Source organism: Cinclus cinclus, chromosome 10 (genome assembly GCF_963662255.1).
Source record: "Cinclus cinclus chromosome 10, bCinCin1.1, whole genome shotgun sequence".
Lineage (NCBI taxonomy): Eukaryota > Metazoa > Chordata > Aves > Passeriformes > Cinclidae > Cinclus > Cinclus cinclus.
The window spans coordinates 17,346,194-17,372,777 of record NC_085055.1 but is presented as its reverse complement, the minus strand read 5'-3'; the positions used below and the strand labels follow the sequence as shown (position 1 = coordinate 17,372,777).

The 26,584-nt window shown below is 41.4% G+C and overlaps 1 protein-coding gene across 1 annotated transcript; it reads right to left on the bottom strand.

The window, feature by feature from the left end:
* Positions 1–2,714: 2,714 nt before the first annotated feature.
* On the bottom strand, positions 2,715–26,169 carry WDFY1 (WD repeat and FYVE domain containing 1). The gene is made up of 12 exons (XM_062499279.1): positions 26,033–26,169; positions 19,985–20,052; positions 19,197–19,270; positions 17,974–18,028; positions 16,524–16,674; positions 13,844–13,956; positions 11,371–11,497; positions 9,696–9,801; positions 8,230–8,331; positions 7,339–7,469; positions 6,280–6,388; positions 2,715–5,580 (listed from the first exon to the last, which is right to left on the bottom strand). Exons 1-12 carry the CDS (start codon positions 26,167–26,169, stop codon positions 5,521–5,523), a joined length of 1,233 nt encoding a protein of 410 aa, XP_062355263.1. The 3' UTR covers positions 2,715–5,520.
* Between the last annotated feature and the right edge of the window lie 415 nt (positions 26,170–26,584).

The window sequence follows — 26,584 nt, the reverse complement described above, 5'->3', positions numbered from 1 at the left end:
AGCATTTTTTTTTTCATAAAATGACTGTAATGAACACAATTTACAGCCTTATTTCTCTCTTTCAGTTAATGCCTCTGACTTCAAGTTTTAACTCGAGTGTCCCACAAACACAGTTTAGACACCTGTGCAGTAATCACCCTGACATTCTCCAAACTCTGACTATTCACATTTATGTTTATTCCACACCTTCCCTGCCAATCACCAATTTATGGTTGCACTGCCATGGGTGCCTAAAGGGATGGAGCCTTGTAGCTGAGGATAAGGAAGGGGGTTGTGTCCTAAACCACACCCACCTTCCATGTCTGCTGCTTCAGCCGTCCTTCATTCACCCACTGCAGGAGAGATCAGGAGGCTCAGGTGAGCAGGGCAGTTGTGCTTCAAGAGTTGCTATCACCTGTCTCAGGGAGCCAAATTCCAATATGGATGTGCTGCTGTGGAGGAAACCTGGAGAAGGAGCCATATACTATGGAAGAAAGATAAATGAATGAGAACAGAGAAAAGACAAAGGACAGCACAGCAGCTAAAGGACTGACAACCAGCCACGGCTTAGCAGAAATGCTGTCAAGGAGTACAGGCAAGCAGTGCCCACTCTTGATCAGCTGCACAGGTGCATTTGAGCTCATGAAGATTTAGTTTTGACAGATACACGCACGTAGATTTTGAGAGCAGCTGAAAACAGGCTTCAGAAATAAGACTCAGTATAGCTAGTGTGAGGCATAGTATCTTCTTTACTTGAAAGACAGCTAGAGTAGCAAAGCTAGGAGCAAGTTAAACTCTAATGTGTGTTTCTCTATAAACAAGGTAAAGAGAAAAACATGTGCTTTCACAACCCATAATTTCTTTGAGATACAAAGCAATTTAGGAATGAATGTACCAAGTTTTCTGCAGACAAGCCAGTCAATTCCACCAAAAATAATATAATACATCAAGAGTAAGTCAAAGAATATGCTTCTACTTCTTTGTGTTAGCAGATTATACACTAAAACTTGTCAGAGACCCTGGGTACAAATGTGAGTCAGACAGCAGGTAGTTACAGCAACTCAGAGCTGCTGATATGTTGAGGGGAAAAGGGTCATGCATAGAAGCAGAAAGCAAAACTTCTAATGATCCCATATTTTTCAGTTTATTATTTGATATTTAATTTTATTATGAAGCGGTATAGATCTTATTACTGATATTATTTTGATACTTCCATTGCCAGAGTAATAAAACAACTAAATGCTCTCTTTGAATCTGTTCAGCCATTAGCTTTTGCATATTAAAAGTTGAGCAGACTACACAGCTACCTAGAACCCATGCCCTTACATCTTCCAAAGGGACAAAAAGCTTTATAGGATCACCTGATAGCAGTCACTTAAGAGATCCTTGATCCTTGCCTTTTGTGAATGAGAGGCAGAGAAAACTTTCAAAGGCCACATTGAACCTCCATGTAAGATGGTTAGTTGATGACAAAATCGATTTTTAAATATTAGGCTGGCAGAAATGCATCCTTTTCTGTAGTGTTTGATCACGGCATTTCAGTTAGTCAGGTCATTCAGCACTGAGGACTTGGTCAACAGAGATAAAAAAAACCTTAGAGAGCTTTCCTTCTCAACTCTGTAGTAGGGAATCTGATCAACATAAAAACTTGTCCCTTTGCTGCATCTAGTGTATTCTTAGTCTCCTCAATGAGTGAAGTCAACACTACAGTTACTAAGACCTGGCACAGCTATCTGAAATTTAAATGAAGTTTTCAATAACAGGAATTTGAGAAGTGATCAACTGTGCATTCTCAGTTAGAAAAGCAGTACATATATTTTTGTGCTTTCACTACAAGGACACCATTTCCAATTCTCCAGCATCTTCAACTTTGACTAGGGTTCATATGCCTTACTCAAAATATAAGATGGTCTACATAGGCATCTAAATAGTCTTTTCTGACTGTAGATCAGCAAGAGCTTCATTTTTTCCAGTCAGTTTTTGTTAGAACTAGAAAACAGAATTTGCATTGGGAAAGGTAAGAAGTTTAAGCTGTTAAAAATGAGACATATAATGTTGAAAAACAAACAAAAATCCACCAAAACCCAAAACCAAACCAAAAAAACCCAACAACAAATAAAACCCCCCAAAAATATTATATACCACACAGGCTCTTCAGCCCTCAAAGGTGGCAAAGCTTGTCAAATTCTCCCAGATTCCCTCTCTGGCTCCCAAATACCCCAAGGAAGCAGTGAGCCACACAACATACTCATCAGCCAACCTTCAGACATTCCAAGAGCTACAAAGCCAGCCAGTGCTGTATTTGAGCCTGTGAAGGCTGTGAGCAGCTGTGAGGGATAAGAATGCTTTCCAGTTTATCTCCATCCTTTCTCTGTGAGAAAGTATCATGAAACAAGTACAACCAGCTTGTGTGGCTGCAGTTGGTGTCCTCTGTATACATTATATTGTAGGTTGTACTCACCCTGTCCAGCAAAATTAGCATTTCTTTGGCACCTTGGACAGGTGCAAGGCATCTCAGGAAAGGATCCTGTGGTACTCTGTAGATAAGAACCTCAGCAGAGCCCTGAAGGGGAGCCAGATGAACCAGAGAAGATGCCTGTATGAGCTGGCAGGCAGAACACAGGTAGGGTTACACATCCCTTTACATGGGGCATGTAAAGGAAGAGCCAGAGCACAAAATGCAGATTGTGCTTGCACAGGATGGAAAAAAAAATGGATCATCCAAATCGACTAAGTGAATATCAAGAAATATTTTATTGTACATGTAATCAAAGTTTAAAAAACAGACAAGGAGGAGCAAAGGACAGATTTATCTAGATTCTCTTAACTATGCAGGGTACAGAAATACAACTAGGAAAGAATTAGCACATATTAGTACCCTTTGCTCCCCTTCCCTGCCCCAATGGAAGAGGTTACACAAGTGAGATCTGTAATGCTTCACATCAAGGCTTCTCAGTAATTGTACACTTGAGCTGACACAGTTGAAGTATGCTCAGTTTCATGAGAGAGTGTGTGCCTTCAAAATAGTTGTTTACAAACAAAACTACTCTCTCTCTAGTGGTTTGTGAGCATTACTGATTCAACACCAAGAGTATACTTAAAAGACTAATGATTTGGAGGCCATAATTGTCATTATATCTGAACCAACACTATCTTTAAGTATATCAATTATAGAAAATAGATTCCTTAGGCAGTAGAGAATATATTATCTAGTGACAAAAACAATGTAAAGAAGCAGAGGAAGTATTCACAGGGAAGGGAGGGGGGAGCTGCGTGCTGAGCAGGGGCACATTGAGTAATCAGAAATAAAAAAGCTGAGTTCTGGAGTGCTACCTGCGAAGGAGTCACACCTCAGCATCATGAGTATAGGTTTCAGAATGTCTGGGTTGAAAAATATGGTACTCATTGCACAACTACATCAATCTCCCACCTTAACTCACAGCCTAGATCCTCCTAATCTATTACAGTGGGCATTAAACAATTCTAGCACTGTAATTCGTGTTCTGCCTTACATGCTGTGAGGAAGAAGGCTTCTGTTCTCTTCCAGAATAAGACAGGACAAAGTCTGAAAGTGAATGCAGAGACTTAGCAGAGCTTATTCACCCCTGCAACACTTCACTTCCTAGTTCAGAAGGGTGAAGGCCTTAAGAGCATAAAGCTGCAACTGCTCTTCCAGTGCAAGCTGATTTTCTCTCAACAGCTTAGAAATAAGCCTTCCCAAAAAACCTAAGCTATACAGCATGTAGCCAGAATTGAATCAAATCAGTGTGACAAGTGCTAAATCCTGGATTGAAGGCAAGACAAGTTTTGGGATCCCCACAAACGATGGTTTTGTTTATTCTTCAGTGCCCCAGTAAGGCTAGCAAATTAAAAACTCTTCACAAAACTTCCATAGAGGGCCTATGGGAAAGCAGACAAAGTAACAGTAACTATCATATGCTGTATTCTAATGCCCTTTGGAGACTATCAGATTTTTGGCTTAAAATGCAAGTGAATCACGATGTATTAATGATCTTAATCTATTTCAGCCTACAGCATGGTCCAATGCAGATTATTAGTGTCAAGTTACACACCTAGGACTTGAATTCACTAATACTCATAGCACCACTTGATTGTTGCTGTAAGTAAAGACAGTCTAACCCTCAACTCTTCTGCCAGAAAGAGAATATTACCTTTGATAATTGTGTAACACCACCTATTCCAGGCTAGCTGACCTACCCTTTTTTGTCCTCATACATATTGCATCTGTTTTCAGATAAATCTTAGCAGCTCCAGGCTTAAACTCTGTGACGTATCACCTTAGCTTCCAAAGTTACAAAATAAATTCCCCTTTACAGTATTCAAATGCAGGAGATTCACTCGACTGACAAACCAGTTTACTGACAGTATCTCTCACTAGTTATTTACTTTACGTGCCAACTGCACAGTCATAAAAGCCTTGCAGCTCTTCTTCATACTTCTCAGCTTTGAAACAGGAAAGGATCAATATAGATATCTCAGGATTAACACCCCTAGGTGCAGGGAAAAAAGTAGCTGTTCTGTACCTCAGTAATTATTGCTCAGTATTTATCTGTTTTAAGCAACATCAAGACAGTATTTGAATTTATGCTGTACTTTAGCAGAGACAGGTTCCCTAACATTAAAGAACATCAGCCTTTCCACAGAAAAAAACATCTCTAAAATTTAGCTGGCCATGTTTTCTTAACTGTTCCTTGTAATAAGGCAGATCTGTTTAGGTTTCCATTCTAGGAACATTATAGTTGTCAAAGTACATGGCTCATACCTGTGGCCAGTCTTTAGAGTAGGTGGGCTGCACGTTTTCATAACTACAGAAGTTTATCAGCTATGCTAAAACACTACAGAAAAAGCCCAGGATTGTTTGCAGACTCACCAGCTACCTACACAGAACAGCTGTTCCACAAAAGTGATTTCACTAACAACTGAACTTGAAGAAGACAAACACTACAAGAATAAAGGATCTTGTGTGATCAAAAGTTCTCTTACTATCTCATCTGAAAGAAGGTACCTTCCAATTTAAACTATCTCCTCCTTCCATAGGAATAACCAACATACCTTTCGGAAGCAATTTAGACAGTGACTTGTCAAAAACACTTCAACAGAACTGCTTTTTGGAAGAGAGAATAAGTTATTTTACTATTTGCACTAATTGAATTTACTACACTCATTTTACTCTGGTAATGTTTTAGCTACAAGGTTTCTGTACAAGATACATCAGCAGAGATAGCACATAGTTAACACTACATATGTAAACTGAGAGAGAGAGGTCCTTCCATCCAGGCGTCATATTGCAGATAAACGTTTTTGTCAGTCCGAGAGGCTATGGAACCGCACTTCAGCACCACGGAGATTCCCGGGGAGCCCAACAGAAAGGCTGTGCTCTGCAAGGGTGACTGTCCATCCTGGAACAGCAGCAGGAGGAGAATCAAGCAACCAGTGTTTGCAGTAATATTGTTGAGGAGGATTCCATTCATTCGGTGCATATTGCTGTACATAAGGTGCATAAACCTGCCACACAGGAGATCAACGGGAAGAGAAGCCAGTGGCAAGGCTGCAGCCAACTACTGGCGTCATGTCCCAGATCTGGAAGACAATTGTGGAGAACAATTACACAACATTAGTGTCAGGCTCACAAGCCTTTCTGCAAGAGGCATAGAAGCAAACATAAAGACATTCCTGGACACAAGGTAACAACTCCTTTTTAACCTATGCTTGAAGAAAATCTCAAGAGAGTTACACCTGCCTTACAAACCAAAAGCCAAACTTGGGGCTCAAGAGTCTTCTTGCACTTCTATAGGTCTGTTTCAAGACATGCTATGCCGTTTGTCACAAACATGCTTAGAGCAAAACAAGGGCAGGATGGCACAGTCTCAGTTCTGACATACATGGTGAATGTAGAGCTCAGGCACAGCAAGATTCTGTATCGGTCTGAGCTCCGTTTCATAAGAAGGGCTTTCAGTGGCCATGCTCCAAGCCATGGAGCTCAGAGGAAAGGAACCTGCACATTTCCTCAGGTCTGCGTCTTTAAGGCTGCTGGCGGATTCTCCTGCTGCCCATGCCTGCTGTGTTTGTTCAGACACAACTGTAACAGATCCAACTGCTGCACTCCATACAGTGGAGCTCCCAAGTCACTTCCTCATTCAGCTGCAGAAGAACGGCCTAGCAAATACAATTCATTCCTCCCACAATACATAACTTGTAGCAATAGTGGTCAGAAAGAAAGAATATACAAAAATGAACTCTCTATTATCTTAGAAATGCAGGAAAGAGATGCAGTGATACCTTCACAATCCGGTCGCTCCCGCAAGTCACCATAAGCCCTCTGGAGATGTCCATGGACATGTGTGAAATGTTGTGTTTTCCTTCATGGAAGGTTGCCAAGGAAGTACGGCTGCACAAGAACAATTGAAATTAAAGCCAGCCATCAGATGAAACTTCATGGCATCATTATAGCAGTGCAAAATAAACTTACAAGAAAATTAAGTTGCTTATTCCAAGAGCTGCAGTGCCATATTAAAGGGGACAAGCACATCGTGCTGAGGCACTGCTTGTGGAGTTGTACAGGTGTGACATTTCCTGACCTTCTGCAGCATGACTGTTAGTAATGCTAGAGCAGAAGTGGGACACTGAATTAGCAAATACTTCTACTCCTGGTTAACAAAGTCAAGCTCAGCTACATTTTTTCCCCTGCTGGCTACAGCAGCTAACTGGGGCACAGCATCCCACTTCTCAAAGAAAAACTCAACTCGAAGCAAACAAAAATTCCCAACAAGTGAAAAACCCAACAACACAACAAAAAACCCTGAACATTCCCAAAATTTTCACATCTGATTTCTCTGTTCATATCAAGAGAAAAAGAGTTCCTTCATTTCTAAGACAAATTTAATGAGACAGCAAATGACGTTTAACCTGATTTGCTTGCATGGAGAAAATAATGCTGAGCTCTGAAGAATATCCCCAAAGCTTTTATGAAGTGTACATGAACTAATGCATATACATTCTAGCAGCTGTAACGAATTGTTTGGCACCCACTTAGCAATGTTAAGCAATCAATAGCTTTTAACTAAACTGAAATGTTTAGACAAATATATCTCAAGTTTAGATCTGGGTTCCTGGAAAAGAAGAACTAACAAGGATAAAAATGTTGTAATTCCACATCTGATCCAAATGCACTTGCAGAGGCTGATGGGTGGTCTCTGCCATCACAGTGTTTTCAGTTCCCAAGGCCTAACAGCAGAGTCAGCTCAGTGAGTTCTGTAGCATCATGTGTGGAGGTGGAGCAAGTCCAAGGGTTTCTGCACACCAGCAGTGTTATACAGTTCATTGCTCCCTAATACTCACTCTTCATCCTTGATCGACTCAAAACAGGAATCACAGACACGGACCTGGAACTCAAATCCCATGATTGGGTAGCTTGACCGTTTGGTGCTGCACTTGCCACACACTGCTTGCCCACATTTTCTGCAATGATGCTTCACAGAGGAAGAAGAAAATAAACAAGTCACTATACTAGGTCACTTGACCAACGTACCAAGTGTCCGCTGAACAACAAAAACAACAAAGCTTCTGTTTTGTGATGTTAGAAAGCAACCTGTTAGGAAATGCCCTGTTTCTTCAACCAAAGACCAACATCTCTGGAGTTCTGAACAGTGATTTGGATCATTAATGCATTTATCTCCATACTCTCTGTGCATATCCTCTTCTCCGGCAAGCTTCTTCTGGGAGAAGAGGAATACAAGGGTTGAACAAGCAACCCAGTTAAAAACAATCTAAGGAAGCCAGAAACAGGTGAATGTCTTGGTGCCTGTCCAGTCCCTTCTTAAAGTAAACTACCTGGAAAGCTTTCACATTCTAGTGAAGCAAGAACAGGGCCATTAGTACTTCTGTGGAGCAAGCATATACATGCTCAGTTACAGGACACTGTTTGTCACTTTATACAACACTTGAGGATTAGCTCACAGTCCACAGTTCCAAAGCATGGGAACACCCAGAGAAATCCAACATAGCACTCTTAGCACAGAATGATTTGACCTGTGACAGAAGTTTGATGCAACACTTTCACAGAATTTGGAAATGTCAAGAAGTGCCTAGAAGTTGTAACTTCTCAATATACCTCACTTCAAAGCAGCAAAAACACCAAGAGTTGAAAAGATCTACCAGTCTTAGTAGTCTTCTGTTTACATTTTGTTCAATTGCTGAAGAACAGTTAAGCACTGAAACCAGACATCTCACCTGTCTCAACCCTATTGTCTTTGTGTCCCACATTTGCTTTATATTCCAGAAGAAAGGTTGTTCACACTTCTGACAGGAATCGCTTTCTAGCCATTGAGGAGCCTACAAAAGAGCAGAAGACGTAAGCAATCAGAATTGCTTTCCCTCATACAACAGTCAAGGAAGTTTGTTTTTAAGAACCCAAAGTAAAGTCTTACTTGGAAAGATGCCCTGGTTCAGTTCTGGACATTACAACAATAAATTGCCTAGAGCATAGTACAAAGGACGTTTAGCACAAAACCCCCAAACCCAAGAATACAGTTATTGGTTACCTACACACCTCCTACACTTTTTAAGCCTATAGGAATGTTATGTTACTGCCTTAATAAGAAAGCTCATTCAAACATCTAAATTACTACTTACATGTAATGAAGTACTTACTAACCCTCTGCAGGCATTCAAAGACTGCTGCTCTGGCTGTCTGAATGGCTTTTAAGGACCAGTGTAGTCCAAACTGTATAAGCTATGAAGCAGTAATCCCTTCTAAGAAAGGGGGTGTCCAGATATAAATTCTATGAGTAATTATCTTTCTACTTTCATGGGATTGCAGTTTGAAATAATTAGGAACTCATCTGCATTTTCCATCCTGCCCACATAGTCATTAAGCATCCCTTCTCCCACCCACCCACTTTTCCTGTCCTAAATGGACTACGACAAATGAAAATAGAGCTTTTACACATTTCAGCTCTCTCAGACACTTTAACTGAACATCCCTGTAAGAGATAGGAAGAGAGGCATAATATTTTTAGTGTATAGACTTGAATTTGAACATGTATATTCCATACAACTTCATACATCTCATGAGGAAGTCTCCCTGAGACTTGAGGGAAGGCAAGCTGGAACAACACAGCATTTTTTTCTTTTCAATTCACTTACATTGCTGACAGTAAGAAAACAAGAGCATTCTCAGTTGCACCACCATAGATATGAACTGATGCAGAAAGAAAGCATATGGCGGGGTCAATTGGTGTATACTGAGATCTTTAAAAACAAATGTTGCCTGGGGAATGAACATCTGCTTCTAAACTGCATCTCAAAATCTGCCTCTCACTTGTTTACCTGCTTTGACACAAGTTGAGAGCTTATTTCAAGATTATTGAAGCACAGTCCATTGGTTTCTTTACCACAAGAGCTTGACTAATTTAGATTGTTCCAGAAGCAAAGGCCACAGCCATTCTAGTGAACCTGTTGTCTCTTTGAGATAAAACTCTAAGCAGTCCCAAGCATCCCCTGCACTTTTCCTGTCCTTGGCATCCATTTTCTACAATGCAGCATGGACAGCCACTAGAACAGAACAGGTTTCGGTAATATCATTCAGCTATAAAGTGTCAGATAACATGAGGAAAGTAGCCTGCAGAACTAAGGAAAGCCACACTAGTCTCTGAAAAAGGGTAAAAAAAAAAAAAATCTTTGATCTATGAACTTACCTCTTCTCGGCTGATATCCATGTTCCAAACAGCAATTCCTCCATCAGCTGAACAAGACACCAGCTGCCGTGTCAGCTGGATGTAGCAGATAGCTTGCACCTTGTCACTGCAAACAAAGCACACACTAATTACCCACAGGTATTTAAACAAAGTTTGCATTCCCAGCAAACCCTGATTTATACTTGTAAATGAAGCTACTGAGGAAGGCCAAAACTGATTTCCAGTTTGCAAGTCCACCAAGTAGAGTTCTGAGGACAAGCGAACAGATGCTGTCACCTGAGCACTACCCCAGCATCAGGATGTTGCTGGGAGTGTTCTTACAGGCCTGACCAGAATACCAGAGGTACAGTTCCACATTAACATTTGCTGGCAGTAAGCCCTGATGGTGAACTGAGTGTCAGCTGGCTCAGAGTGCATGTGCAAATACTCTTCTGTATTGGCAAGGAGAGCCACTTGTCAAAACAGAGACAACTGGAAAAATAAAGAGAAATATTTGCTTCAAGATGCAACTAAGCACCAGACAGAGGCTCCACCTTTTCTAACAAATCACAGTAAGTCAGGTTGTAGTTGCAAAGCAAAGTATGCATTCACCAATAAGACCATTTAATCCTAAAGGAAGTAATGGCAAAACAGAAGTCTGCCCCAAGAAATTAAACAAACAATCCGAGTAGTATCAAAATGCTTTGCAACATCTAAACTGAATTTAAAAGTCATTGTGCTTCTCAGAAGAACTTACTTTCCCATTCATGCAAAGAGACCCTAACTGTTACAAGTCTTCATCAGGACACATGAGGCAGCAGTAAGAGCAGTATAAAGTACTCCAGTTACTGACTTCAGTTACCTTTTTGTAACCAAGACTCTGTTATTAATTCTTTAGCCATAGAACTAAATCTTCAAGATTTAACAAGAATTCTAGGGCTAAGACTATCAGCCTTGATCAAAGGTGGATGGAGGCATCTGTGGAATTAGACAAGAGGAGAACACACTATACAAATATCTTTAAATATAAACAAGATCTCTACTACCAGTGCATTTCTAAGTAGAATATACCTTTAGTGGTGAGCTGCCTGTCAAACTGAATTAGAGCTCTACATTTAAAAATGGCAGCTAGTCTTGGGTTGCTAAGAATTAAGAGTTGATTGTTACAGACAACTATCTCAGCTTCAGAAGAGGGGAGACATGACACTTTCTGAAGCTGAGAGACTACTCCTGTAATTTAGCCAATCAATTATCACCTCACTGAGGGAAAGAGAGAACAGGAACCTACTGAAGCTTATTTTACATGTGAAAATGAACATGCTTACACATAAAAGTTCTAGCCCTTCTCTCACAGGCAACTCGGTGCAGTATTTACTGTAAAGACACATGCAATTTTTACATAAAGGCCAAACCAGATGATTTAGGATTTTTACCCACCTCTTTCTATACACTATTTCTGTGTTACTTCTAAACCATGGTAATAAGAACATGTTAAACATGAACAAGAAAAAAAAATTATCAGTAAAGCTTTGCTAGTACTGATTATCCTTCTTTCCCTTCAAAGTACTCAGGGCTCTGCAAAGAGTAATTTTCTCCATTATTCACAATCATTCGAATATCTTGCCACACTATTTAGTCTTCCTGAACTGTATGTTCATTACAGGACATGTAAGAAAAATAAGACTCCATTACATACTGGTGTCCCTGGAGCAGCAGTGTTCGCCCCTTCCTTCCACCAATATCCCACATGATAATGCTGTGGTCAGAGGCACCTGAGAAGAGCAGCCGTTGGACAGGATCCCACCACAGGGAAGTAATACTCCCTAGGAAAGAACATTCTGCAGTTAGAGGTAAGGGACTGGCTCCACAACACAGTGATGCCCTCCTGGAGCATTAAAGTGAAACCTGAGGCACTGCCTTACTCCAGTAACATATTGAAAGCCTTAAGGCAAAGGAAGCATCCAACAGTAAAGTGCAGTCCTGACAGAGAGGCAAGGAGTACTGGACAAGAGAACAGATGTCCCTAGGAGGACAGATATAGCACAAGCCAGAAGGTCTGAGTTCTGCCCCTCATATTTAGTAGGTGATTTTAAGAATTGCCAGGCTGTTATGTGAGCTTTGGAAGATGGAAGTACTAACACTTGCCAAGCAGAAACCAGCAACTACAACAGTGAGGTGCTTGGTCAGTGCTTGCAGCACAGCTCGCAGTGCTCACAGGAAAAGCAACTCTCCAACATAACCATTTACCACCTTAAAATAGTTGGACTAAGAAACAAAGTAACAACTTCACTTCTATTAGCAAATCTGCCACTACTCATTAAATTACCAAACTAGCTTTCAGAAGCCCCAGTGCCACAGTGAATTGACAGGGATAGAAAATGAATAATAGAAATGAATAATCTGACAGCAGCAGCCTTATACTAAACCCATATCCATGGTAAGGTAGCCAGGAGACTAAAGAAGTCATTGTGTTACTCATGCCACCTACAGTTGTGAAGTTGGGACATGTTATTCCCTTTAAAGAATCCTTCCATTGCTCACTTGTCATCAAAAGCCTTGCTAGTCCAAAACCAAGATGATGAATGGTAATTAGAGCCCAAATCAGTTCTTTCCAATGCTCTGAAGCAAAAGAGATTTTTTTTTTTTTTTCTTCTTTAGGACTACTTTGCTTTCAGACTGACCCATCTGGGAATAGCATGTGCACCAAAAAGGCACTAGCTGAGTATTACCTCAGCATTACACAGAGGAGGCTGTTATGCATGGTGAATTCTGGAAGCTGAGAACAAACTCTGAAGCCATTTAAACTGCAAAGCAAACACTGCTTGCTTATGAAGTCACACTTAGCAAGAGCTAGAAAGCAAACAAGATTAAATTAGACTTTTGAAGTCTGCCAAACACAACTCACTCCAAGAAGAATTAGATGCTGTTTAAGTTTAGTCACTAGATCTTGAGAATAACACACAAATATGGTGGAGGGGAAAAGGTTACACAATCTGATTTGCTTTTACAAAAAAAAAAAAAAAAAAAAAAAAAAAAAAGATGAAATACCTAGCACTATATCAGTTGAAGAAAAATCTGTTTCTGCTCCCAAAATCATCTTTTATGCTGGCCTCAATTCTTGTTTCAAGGATCACAGTCCCTATATGGAAATATATGAGCCAAAGCTGAGTGCTGTGTGGACAGCAGTACTGAAGTTGGTGCTTGGAAGCCCATCACAACTCCAGAGACAGAACACACACTACAAGGAAGTGCTACAGAGACATACTGCTTACAGACTAACTAACATCCACCAAGAAGTTGCATTTGAACACAGACCAGCGCAAAATCATAGAGAGGCAAAGGAGCCTCTAGGGCCAAGAGAATTGTTTTGCTGTAAACAGAAAAAGTCTGAAATTCTCCTTGAAAGAAGAGACATTTATCACTTGAAAATCTCAACTTGCCTCCTGCATTCAGAACCAGCTGTATCATTTTACAGTCATCTGTAGATCAGGAATCTACCCAGCTTTAACAAAGCCTGCTTTATACTTCCAGTTGTTAAACAAGGAAGCCTTTTCCAGTGGGTCAGAGAGTCATGTCCCAGTAGTTCCTCCGTACCCACATGCAAACTGTCAGCTGATTTGGAAGTTGCCAGTACCATACGGGAAAAGGCATTGTCTTGTTTATTTTTCTCAGCATATTATTAAGTTACACATTATCCTATGATTTGCATTCTTGCCTTACTCATTGCAGCAGATGGTGGCTCTGTATCATGTTATGGACCACTTGAATCTTCATTTGATTATTGGACTTCAGCTGTACTATAGAGGATGAGGCATTTGCCTTAGACTAGGCAGTTTCTCCAATGTTAAGGAGACTAAAGCTTTTAAAGGTGGCCATCTAGTGGATAACTTGTGTTTAACTGAGTGCACATGTTTACTTTTCCATCTATAATAACAAATACCTGTAGGTATTTATAAGGCTAAGATTTCCCTTCAGCGAGAACGTGTTTGTTCTTTAACAGGAAGTGTCAAGTACAGCTTTCAACAGCTTATGATAACCACTACTGGTTATCTGGTTTTTCATCCAGTATCTACCATTAAGAGGCAGATATGCAACTGAACATCTCACCCCAACTTAGAAAGATGTACAGTATCGAGGACAAGTGGCTCTAAGACAAAGAGTTACTTTACCTTCATGCCCTTTGAGGGTTGTGATAACTGAACAGGTATTCTGCTCAAGCTTCAGAAGAGTGATCTGTCCAGAATAATCACCAACAAATGCATGCTGAGTTTCATGATCATATCTGAACACCAGTCAAGGAGAAGCTTCATCTGTTTTACATGACTGAAACAGTTAGCTATAGACTCTAAAAAAATTGGAAAATAAATTTTAGTATGCCAGATAAATATTTGCATAATTACTTTTGAAGTGGTTGGAGACTGTTAATAAACCTTTTTGATTCCTTCCTTCTCATCACACTTCCCTACATGTGCAGTAAAACTGTACAGAAAATAAGAGAGAAGAGTTTTAGAAAGCCCCTGGAGAAAGCCACGAGATAATCCATGCCCTAGTTTAAAGCAAGCCGAGTTGCTTCAGGCCATTTCTATCCGATATTTACAGAACACACTCATGTTTGTCTACAAGGTGCCAAAATGCATCAGGCTACTTGTTGCAGTGCAGAGCTCTCTGCAACCATTAGGAGCACCTCACTGGACATTGGGCAGCATTCAGTCTTACCTAGTAACTTCTCCAATAAACCCTTTGTTTTCTAGCATGGCAGTAGTTGATATCCCCAGGAGAGGAAAACCAAAATACAAGGATGCTGACCCTCCACACTGAGTTCATCTTACAGTGGAAGTACACTCCCAGTGTTCTAGCTACTGCCAAGGTGAGACTGTCATTTCTTCTTCTGTTCTCTGGACTTCCCAGTTTACCAATGCAGGTCCTTGAGTGTGGTATTTAAAATGGAACTAATTTCAGAAATTATTCTGTCAGTTAACACTGTGATAAAAGCCACACCAAATCCTAACATGGGATCCATTAGCAAGGTGGCACATTGGGCAAAAGATTACACCTCCTAAGAGTTCTGACACTTGGTTTTTGCCACAATGCAACTATTAACTCCAGAACCAAAGCATGGCAAGCCAATGGAACTAGATAATTTGCTGCTTTTAGAAGACTTTTGTTATTCAGAATATAAGCAAGAGCTATGAAAGACCTATGCAGCTGACAACACATAACCCAAGAGATCTGTATAAACTTAGGTGTCCTCCTTGAACCACATAAAAACAAGCAAGAGCTAGAAAAGTAGCCTCTGGCATCCAACAGAAAAGGCTAACTTTAAAAAGACAGACTACCAAAAAGTCCACCACCCTAAGTGAAAATGCAGAGGCTTTGCCATCTGATGACATTCCAAAATCTTTTAAGCCTTCAGGATCTTCAGATAAACAATTTGCTTTCAACAAATCCTCTAACTCCCTGAACATGTGATCCTTTCTTCATCTTGGAAGTTCTTACACGTAGGATCATTAACAAACAACTTGTAAGGAACCTCCTGATAGGGAGGCCAAGCACCTAGTACACACACCAGCAAGCTGGTTCTTCCAAACACAAATCCAAAGGCAGATCAATTACAATGGATTTTCAAATGTCAAGTTCTTCAGTGGAAATTTATTTTTATATTGATATAAAAGGTCATACTCTTTTCTCCATTTTAATAATAAACTGTGTCCTTATTTGCAATAGTCCTTATTTGCAATAGCATTAGCTATAGAAGCCACTGAATTTAGTGAGGCTCAGACTGTTCACCAGACTGCTGTGAGCTGGTCTCCAACACACATACCAGCTTTAACCTATTCTGAGCTGCATTCAGCAGAGGTGAGCTGCACATGCAATCTTTTGTGAGACACAACTCCCCTGGAGTCTAAAAAAGAGCAGCAGTGTAACAGTACAAACCTGACAGGTCTTCAGTCAGTCAGGTAGGGTCTGCACAGATGGGAGACCTCAGAAGGCCAGACATGCAGCTGGCAACTGAGTTTTCCTCCCAGCTTCTTATCAGGATACAGGTATACAACCACTCCAAATAGAGCTTCATGTTTCAGCTTTTGAATCTTGCTACTTCTAAATCATTACTGCCATTAAACCTCATACAGCAACCAATACCTTCAATTACTGTCCAGCCACATCTAAACTGCCACCATTAACAAGCGCTAAAAATAGTTTTAGAATTTGCAGTATTTAACTTGCTTTCAAAAGCTTTGATATGTGAACTACTTTACAAGCTACTGGGTTTGTAAGTCTTTTACACAGGGTAAATTATGCCCTGAAGTACTTAGAGCTGAACAGACAACCAGAGTGTCTAAGCTGCAAATGCTGCAGTTAAATGCAGTTTGCAGAAGGCAAATTGTACACAAACAAGTACTGCCAGTGAATAAAGTTTCAATGTACTTGGTAGCTTAAAGAGAGAAAATATTAACTTGAGCAAAGACAGAAAAATTCAAGCAGTCCAAAGGGTTTTCATGTTTTATGCTCTAGAAGGACTTAAAGGCACACTAACAGCTGCTGAACAAAGTGACTTGCCCAGGAAGCCTAAGGGCCAGGCTGTAGATACAGTCACTGCCACAAGATGCTACAGACAGACACCTCAAAATCAGGAACTAGTACTAGACTGGGATTTCTGCAGCTCCAGGCCTCTTCTGCTATCTAATAACCACTAACAGAAATAAAGGTATTAAACTTCTAATGAGAATAAGGGTTAGCAGACTTGCAAGAGACGTCACTCTAGGTTTTAAACATGAAAAGGAACAATTTGAGGTAAAGGAATGAAGTACTCTTCCAGCTTCAGGGTAGCAATCATTTTTTAAAGGATACTGTAGACATGAAGCCCAAGAGGTGAAGTAATGTCTCCCCAGCATGCTCCCACTCCTGGTGCACATCCAGCTGATACACTTGTCATGACCTGTACTGATAAGCCACTCTGATGCCAGGCAGAAAGTAATAGCAGACACTCGATTCTGGTGAGCTGCAAGAAGAAAAGGATTCCAGCTATTTTCCCCAAAAATCAAAGTGCTGTATATGTCCATTCTAATTCAGACAGACAAAGGTTGAAGATAATATCTAGGCAATGCCCCAGGGAGATCTTTTAACGTTATATTATACTTGCATCTAGACTGAATGAAAAGGTTCCCATAGTTCTGTTTAGGATTAGCCTTCTGAATAGCTCACGTGAACCAAACCCATCACTCAGCTGATGTAAGCCTTTCTCCCAGAGACAGAGAAGCTGAGTTCAGCCCAGATACCCAAGGTTAAGTAGGCAAACCCTAAGCTTCCTCTAGTTAGACTTCTGGGGAATAATGCAACACATCTGAAAACTTGAATTGCTTTATTAAATGCGTCTTTTCCTAACCCCAGAGAGCTATGCTCACATTCATAATTCTAAGGACCTGAAAGGATATCTAGTCCATGGCATTCAAACCGCTTCCTCTGACAGCAACCAAATCTCACCCAGCTTTGTTGAGAATGCTGTCACTAAGCAAGAAGTTACATGTGCTTTAGAAAGAAGCCTCCACCACCCCCCAAGATGCAAGGACTTCCCTTGACCGGATCATCAAAACATGTCCCTTAGGATAAAGGGAGGTTTTGTTGCTTTAAGAAAAAGGTCTTTTTCTCCCAAGCACGAACATTGCTCCTATCGGTGTCAGGGAGTCACAAGACAAACTGCACTGTGTTTTGCTACATAATCTGCAGTGTTTAGGAGCTTCCTTCAAGCCTAAAATATTCCAACTTTAACCAGCAATTGAGTTTTTATTTCTCTAAAGGATGTTGAAATTACAAATTATGAAATTACTATCTCTATAAATATTAGAACAATCCCACATATTGGAAAAATAAGTTCTTTTTCATCCCTATTGCTCTGCCAGGATGACAGAGAAGGTAAGGACTCTTAGCTTGAGCTAGGAGTAACCAAGCCCATTGATTACAAGAAGTAAGGAGAGAAATTGCAAATACCAAAAGCTCTTACACCAACACTCATGGAGTAAAACTACTCCAGCTGAAGAGCAAAATCTGAATTCACTAGTTCTGGCTCATTACACTTGCAGGCTAATGATGTAATGAACTTAATGACTACAAGTTGGACTTAGCTGTCTGACAGAACATTTTTCTTATGGCAGTTATCCTCCAACTAAGTGACAACTATAAGGTCAGTCAGAGTTAAAGCATATCTGGATTTCATTAATCTGTGACTGGCTCCAGTTTCCTAAGCACTGTAGATACCTTCCCTTTACACAAATGTTAATGTAGGTAGTGGTTAACAGTTTACCTGGATAGGTCTTCACAAAGTTCATCTTATTGAAGTCCTCAGAAATATGAAACTCCTAAAAGCAAAGTGAAATTGTTATAAGATACCACAGTGGCATAAGCAACATTGCTGCTCCTTTTTGGATATCAACCTCACAGACCAAAATTCACATAGCAGCAGTATATCCCACAAAAAACCAGGCAGCTTCTGGGGCTGGAGCAAAGCACACTGACATACCAACTGTATGATTGGTATGGGTTTAAGTGAACTGAATTTTTAACAGGGAACATCCTTTCAGAATTGAGTTTGCTGAAGGGAGATTATAGGAAGAGGTAAGATCTCGTTTGACCCCAGCAGAAGCAAACAAAAGTGTATCTTGTAGTACTTAAGATTTGCATGCTTTTGACTTTACAATGGACAGGTTTAAGTGACAGTGTTCTCTATTTGATCCATTATATTTAATGAAATTGTAGAAGTCTCAACTTGAAAGTTCCAGTAGTTATCACTAGAATTCTATGCAGTTCTTCGTAGGCTATTCATAGCAGTTATCTGTAGAATCACTCTTTATGACACTCATGCAGTACACTGGCTTCTTATGGGGCAGTTATTATTTTGACCTTATTTTCATAGAGAAAGGAAACCATTAAAGCATCTGAGAGTCACAAGACTGCCCTCCTTTACCAAGGGGGGAATAATAAAACCCAGTTTCTGTTCTGCCAAGTGTATGCTCTCCAAGACAGGGACAGCAATTACAGCAAGAGTACAGAATGAGAAGAAAGAATTCCCAGCAAGAAAAAAGATTAATCCAGCCTCTTACAATTTTAGAGCTAGTGTTGAAATTTCTACACCTTAAAAAGATCTGCAGCAAGTAAATCCAGAGATGCATGCATGGAAGAATACAGACAGATTCATACTCCTGGCCGGGGCAAACTAACTGCAGTTCACAACCCCACCATGGCACTTGGTCCAGCTTACTGTACTACCCTCAAAACTACTCCTTGGCAAAGTGCAATTGTTGGGTCCACTGCTGCACTAATGGCTCAAGGGCTCACATCTAGCCAGAAGAACCTTTGCTTTGCAGTCCTCCCACATACATCTCAGCTGAATTGCCAAGAAGTTCAGCCATTTAGCAGTAGCTGCATTCCAAAACAAACAGAAAGAAAACAGACTACCAGCTGCCAGCAACACATGGACAATCTGAGCAATTCTAACCTACATTCAGAAGAGAAGTCACAACAACTTACCATGATAGCTCCATTATCCTGGCCAACAAATATCCGTCGGCTGTCATGATGATAAGCCATGGCAGAACATGGTGCTGTGAAAAAAAAGAAAGTGCATTACAGTATTTAAACAGAGGTGTTAGGATACACATGACTTTTTAATAAAAGTCAATTCTTCCACTCAGGACAAGAGCTGTTTAGGTAGCTTGATAGAAACTAGTCTGCATAGCTTAAATCCCTTGGAAAGACACTTCAATTCCCACATGTGAAACTGAGGAACTTGACTACTGTAACCCAGACATACCAACAGGAACCATATGCAAACAAGATTTCCTGCCACAAGGTGCAACTCAGCAAGAGGAATTTTACACAGGCTGAAAGCTGAGCTAACAGCAACAGCTGGTTACACTTAAGAAGCTGAGTTCACTAAAATTATCTCAAATGCAGCCCTGAAAGAGAAAAATGCACACCTTGAAAAGCTGAGTATGCTTATATCTCAACTTTCAGCTAGTGGTTAGAAAAGCTCACTTAATTGGCAGACAAGTTATTTACCCTCACTGAGGCAACTCCAGCTGCAGATCTATAATTATTTGCCTGGTGAAGGATGTGGTTCTGACAGAACACTGCCACAGATCTCACCTACCATGCAGCTAGTTTCAAACCAAAATCTGAGTTAGATTTGCTGCAAAGCTCCCAAAATCAAGATCACTGAGGGAATCCAGCCCTTGGGGAAATGAGAAGGAAGTATTCCTACACACAAAACCCATGCTATGCCTGGCCACCACTTACCACGTCCATGTTGTACTTACATGCCATGGTGTGATAGATGCTGGGCCAGTACTGCCCACTGTCTCTCTTCAGCCATACTCGGATTGTCCTGTGTCATGGGAAGAGCAGGGAGAAGCCAGCTGTAAGTGCATCACCCCGTGCATCTGAACCACTTCATTACTTATGGATCAGCTCCACTCCCCTTCCTTTTTGTGCTACTCAAATGTAATAGAGGAACGACATAACAGAAGTAACGGTACTCAAATACTGCTCTAATACCACAAGAATATTAGCATTAGGAATAGGCACCCTTGGATTTGGAAAAGTTTTCTTCAAAACTATTTAAACATTGAGTTTCAGTAAGTATGAAACGGAAATACTATTTCAGCTCACCTCAGAAATTGCTACAAATTGCATTCCTTTACCTCCTTCTCAGCTATGGATGATATAAGTCAAACTCAAACTGAAGAAACTTTCTATCTTTGGCAGAGAAATCCCCAGTTTGGTTATAGCAGATTAAGTGTCAGACACATTAAAAAAAAAAAAGAATTCCAAATAATTTCATTACAGAAGTCCAAATTTTTTAAACTTTACAGCATCTTTGTGTAACTCACCCTTCAGCAAGCCAGCCACTGAATATTAATAACAGAAGCACCTCATCTTCTAGACCACTACATTATTGACATCTTCACCCCCAAATATTAGGAATCCATAGAGGACAGCATATCTAACTCAGTATTGTTTGCTTTTAAGACACACCTCTAATCCCTCATGTAGGAAGGTAAAGGACAAGCAAAAGTTGGTTTGCACTGCTTCTCTGCCCTAAATATGATCAGAATTGATGAGCCAGTCAAACAGAAACTGAAAAGCTGACCACTTGGACAGCATGCTAAGATTCTTTATAAAATTGGCTTTAGTTTGCAACCTTCCAGAATAATCTCTTGGAAGAAAAGGATAAGCTGTCTTGAGAACATTTAGCATTACACTATTCTGATGACTGTCAAATCCTGGGAGGAGGAATGTAAGAATATCAGCAAGGAAGTGGAAAGTTACTGTCAATTAAAAACATTCCTACAACAGACACACTGAAGGGGCTCTATCGAGAAGTTAAGAGTGCACACGTAGACAGTGTTAAGGTTAATTTTAAGTTCTCTTGAAATTTTCTCTCCAAATCATTGTTTGCCTTTTTGTTACTGTTTAAATCCAACTTCCTCATTCCTAAATGATCTGTAAATACATGTACCTGGAAACACTGACAAGAGCCTTCACTGAAATATGCTGTTCTATTTACTGTTAGCTAATAAAAGTTCTGGTATTTAGAACTGTCTAGAAAAATACTAGGGGACTGATTAGTTAGACATGTACGATCAACAGTAAAGAGTTTAACAAAAAGAGCACAGGAGGGGACCAGTGTCTTGCACCACAACCAGAACTTCTCAGAACTTTTTCTGCTCAAGATACAACAGTAGCATTCTAATTTTTAAAAGCTTTTCTTTAAAAGACCACTCAAAAAAAAAAAAAGCAGACAATGCCCACCCTTAATGTACTACGTTTTGAAAATTTGAAAGCAATACAGCTGAGCATACACTGCCCCAAAACAATTATTTTCAGCTTTTAAATCAATTTACTTTTTCACCAGTTTAGGGGTATATGCACATTAGTCCAGTCCACTAAATATTTTGCATTAAGATTGTCTCTTAAAAGCTGTCACTTCCTCTTTACAATAATCAACAACCTGCCTTATGTCACCACTTCAGAAGAGCAGTTGCTATCTCTTGGTAACACAGAATATGGGAAAAACAGTGTTTTCAAGTCATTCTAATGATGCCAATCTATTAGCACAGGTTAACACCTATACACCTTTTTTAACTTGCTTTTTAAAGCAGCTCCACCCTACTCAAACTGTTCTGAACATCTCAGATGGTGGCTTCCACCCTTACTAATTCAACTCTTTCACTTCTAGGCGAAGTCATGTAATTATTTTTTATTTTAAAAAATTGAACTACAAGTTATCATGGTGATCAAAATCATGCATTTCTGCTTTTTCAAAAGCAAACTTAGCTTCCTCATTATTGTGGTTAATTGTACTGAACTAGAGGAAGCAAAAACTTGTCTTTTCTAATGAATTATTTAATGGGAGTATAACTTCTGTGTTGATCATCAACAGTCCCTTAGTGAAGTTGAGAGCCTAAGCAAACAACTGCAAGTTAGCAAAATTAACTTCTGAAAGATTCTTATTTTGGTTTAAGTAAGATTTAGACTCCACTCACCCCATGCTTGCAAAGATAAGCTGTCAGCTTTATATCTAATTATATAAAGCTCTAACTGAGCAAAATTTGAAGATACCTTTTCATAGTAGTCAGCAAGTGACCTGTACCAAAATGCCACTTCTCCCTGATTCTCTCTCCTACAGACCTGTTTTTGTGATGCATCTCCTTATGTTAGGACAAATTAATTTGTGAAATACTAGCTCTTAAAGGACTAGAGAAGTCTTCCAGTAATGCTGCTCCCACAATCTCCTCCAGTCACTCAATTGCTTTGTTATGACAACTGCCTTAGAGTCTTTAGCACTTTCCTCAAAACTTGGTCTTTAATAGAGAATCCTGTGCTCAGTACCTGAGAAAAGCTGGCTACCAATGACTTCTTAAGCATTCCTTATTAAGGGTCTAGAAAGACACAGGGTTGTTTGACAGCAGTGTCAGTAAGAATGTAAAAATGCTCAAACTCATTAAGAGTACCCAGAGATAGATACAGACTTTTAAATTTCTAGACTCAGGTCTCTGAGAGTGGCAGGAAGAAGCAAAACCTTTTAAAAAAAGATTTTAAATTACCTACAAACTTCCCTAACATTCAGTATTGAACCAGAAGCTGCTTTCAGCTGGGCAGCATGCACCGTTATAGAAGCACAATTCAAAGGGGTTTTTGCACAGGATTTTTTAATATAATATAAAGAAAGACACTCAAAAGCCATCTTCAAGCAACACTGACTGTGGCCTTACCAAATTCTAAGTTTTTATTGTTCTCAATCACTGTTTCATTTACAGAATGAGTAAGCCCAAGAGTGCTGGAGAAAAACCTTGGGGTTTGAGAGCAGAGACAATGCTGTGTTCTAAGAGTGTTTGTGCTCCTGCCACACAAGCTGCTCTCTGAAAGCCAACTGCACAGGTGCCAGGGAGGGAGAAGTGATGAAAGACCAACAGTCAAATCCAAACCTGTTCCAATACCTGCACTGCTGCAGGTTACAACACAGCTACACCAGCCCTGTTCCCAGCACTGCATCCTCCTAACTTCTTCAAACCAACAACTGCTTTCCAACCCAAAATCAACCACTGAACAGTTGTTTTCCTAGCAAGAACAGAATACTGCCTCTTTCTGGTAGTTTAACTAAATCAAAAATATTTATACTGTTATCAACCTTGTTCCCAAAACAGCATAAGGAATCTGGTCTAATCACAGTGCAATGGAAGCTCAAAGACACAGCTGATAGTTTTGTTATCAAATTTCTTTTATAACTAAAACATGTTTTGACCAATATTTAAGTTGCATAAGCAAAAAAAAACAACACAAGCTAGTACTGTACTTTAAGCAGCTACTGATGATCACCAAACACCAGCACTGAAATGTGCCAGTGACTCCAGAGTTCCTATTAGCCTGTAGTAAATACATTAGTTTCATCTTGCATTTCGGGTCTCATACACAGCTTATCACCCCTCAGCATTCCCAGCTGCAGCTGGGGAACACTCCCCTTGCCTTAGCTGTTTGTCTGCTGAGGGACACACTGCAACAATTCCCAACATTGTCTTGCAGCCAGGGTCAGACAAGATGCCAACACGGATACAGAGTTAATCATCCTTTCTAGATAAGTTCTGAGAAAGCTTCACACATGGCAAGTGTCCTGCTGGAAAATCCAATTTGGAAAACCAGCTCTGTCTCCTGCAGGTACTTTTGTTTCTTTTTTCATATTTAAAACTTAAAAAAAAATTGTAGAATTTGTTGGCATTCACAGATCTACTACAAAATTTTTTGTATCCTCTGAAAAAATAAAACCATTACTTTTCATTCTAGGAAATATAATTTAAAATAGGAAGAACTACAAGTAGTTCTAATGGGAGAATAATCCACAATATTCCCAGAGTATGTTTATGCACCAATGTTTTCCTCACTACCCAACTTGTAAACACATTCCTCTGACTGGTTATTATGAAATACTTGACAGCCTTAGCTGCATTAAGATGTAATAAAAAATACTTCAGCCCTGCTCTTAGTACACACAGCAGCTCTTTTGCTCCTTGTACTCTGCACTTTGCTGCCAGTAGCATAATCAGTTACACAGGATTGACACCTACACCCCACTTGTAGTGAGCAAACAGGGGAGCACTGTTTGAAAACATGTTGAACTATAGGTGAAAGCTTCGATGTACTGTAGGAGGTATCCCAGACTGGAGGTAATACGGTGCAATAGTTTCTGAAAGTTTAAAGATTTAAGTAATTTCTCTCAGTAAGACAGGTGAGACAGATTCAGCCACAAGCCCACAGACTCACTTGGAAATTACACACACCAAAGATGGGCAGTGGCTTCTACTCTCCTTGCCCAGGTAAAGATGCAGCTCCATCCTTGGCTCTTATCAGCAGTCTAAGCATGCATTAACCTTCAGCATCAAACTGAGTTTAAAAGCTGGCACTGTCTGCCACAGACAAGCCTCTGCAAGCCTGTACCATGAAACTCTATGAAAGCTGAGATATGATATGGAGTCTTGAAAATCACTATTTCCTCTTCTTGCCTTCAGGAAGCCCATCAAAGCAAACTGAACACAAACATAAACAATCACACCTAAGTGACTGGAAAGAAAGGAAGCTGCCCATTCTTATCCAAAAGCTGTTATCCAACATGTACTGTACAAAGTCATCTCCACAGGAAGGGATGATACAAACCAACTAGACAGCTGATCTGTTTCCACTTTTGGACCAAAAAATAAATGCCTGAAAACACAATAAACGTAACACCATTGCTCTGCTGATTTTCAGCACTCATACCCTCCTATTCCTCACAAGGTCAAGCTTTTCAAACAAGAATTCATGTAAATATGAATGCAAATTTAGTTTTTAAAGTTTTATAGTATAACAGTAAAATTATCCCTGTACCAAGCTACAGCTCAAAGAATGCACTTTTGTACTTTTGACGCCACTCTTTCAAACGGAGCCACATTTTCTTAAGAAGCATCTCCCACCCCACTTCACTTTTAAGTCACTTTCCAGGGGTGAAATTCCATCTCTTGCTGTACACTGCAGACCCCTCTCCACTCTCCTGGCCACAACCCTCTGTACTACCTGCTTCCTCATTTCCACTTTCCTATCATCGGAGCACCTCCTTAACAACTTCACCAGCTTCTGTGGCAGACGTTCCACATGCTGTGCGAGGCAGTGCCGAGAACCAGGGTTAGACTCTGAAGACACCTTCCCTTCCAAACAGAAAGCAACGCGCTCAGCAGCTCATCGCCCCTCTCCATTCAGATGTGCTAACTCACTCCCTGAGCGGCTTCAGCCGGAGGGAATCAGGTTTGGGACCTGCACACCGAGCCATCAGAATGAGCTCGTTCCGACCGGAGCAGCTCGGGCAGCTCCCCATCTCCTGACAGGCAGGGGAAGCAGTGACACACCGCAAGTGTTCCAGCCAGCAGGGCGGAAGGCCGAAGGAAACATACTCCCTCACTCCTGGTTCTGCTCGTAACCTGTGAGGACCCATTTATACCCAGGGCGAGCTGTGCCTTCCCAGCCGCCCCGCAGCGGCGGGGCAGGGCAGCGCGCCCGGAGCACAGCAGCTTCTCCCGCCGGTGGGACAGCGGCAGCCCCGCGTCCCGCACCGGGCGGGCCGAGCCGATCCTCCCTCACAGCTGACGGCACCTCGCTCCCCGGGACCGCGGCTCCTTCCGCGATTTCCTTACGGCTGCAGGCACCGAGTACCTGCGCGCCTCCCGGCAAAGGCGCAGCGCGCACACGGATTTCCCTCGGCAGCCCCCGCTGCCCCGGCTCCCCTCCCAGTCCCGCGGCCCGGCCCGGCCCTGCCCGGCGGGGAGCGGGCCCCGGGTCACCTGTCCTCGCCGGCCGTGATGACGCCGTCCTCCTTAGGGATGAGGAGCGCGGCGCTCACGGCGTCCTGGTGCCCCTCGACCTTGCTGAGCAGGACGGGCCGGCGGCTCTGCGGCCGCGAGTGGATCTCGGCAGCCATGGCCCGTAACGCTGCGAGTAGCGGCGCCGCCCCGCCGGGCCGAGGTGTCCCGAGTAGCGGCGCAGCCCCACCGCGCGCCGATGGCGTCACGGGCGGGGGCGGGCCGCCGCCAGCCGTATTTGCTAGAATAGAAGGGCCACCGGGGCCGTATTTCTTAGAAGAGCACAGAAGGCGATCTGGCGGTGGGGACCCCGGCCGACTGCCCGGGGCTGGACGCGGCCCCAGGCTCAAACGCGTGGCTGTGCCGTGCTCTCCCCTGGGCTCTGTCCAGGAATAGCCGTAGCCGTGACCCCGGCTCAAGGAGCCCAGTCGCTGCCCGTTCCTGTTGGCATGAGGCCACCACAAGGCAGCAAAGGAAAAGCTGTTCTCCCTGGAGTAATTAACGGAGGGATAGGGGCTGAGGCAGGATGCGTAG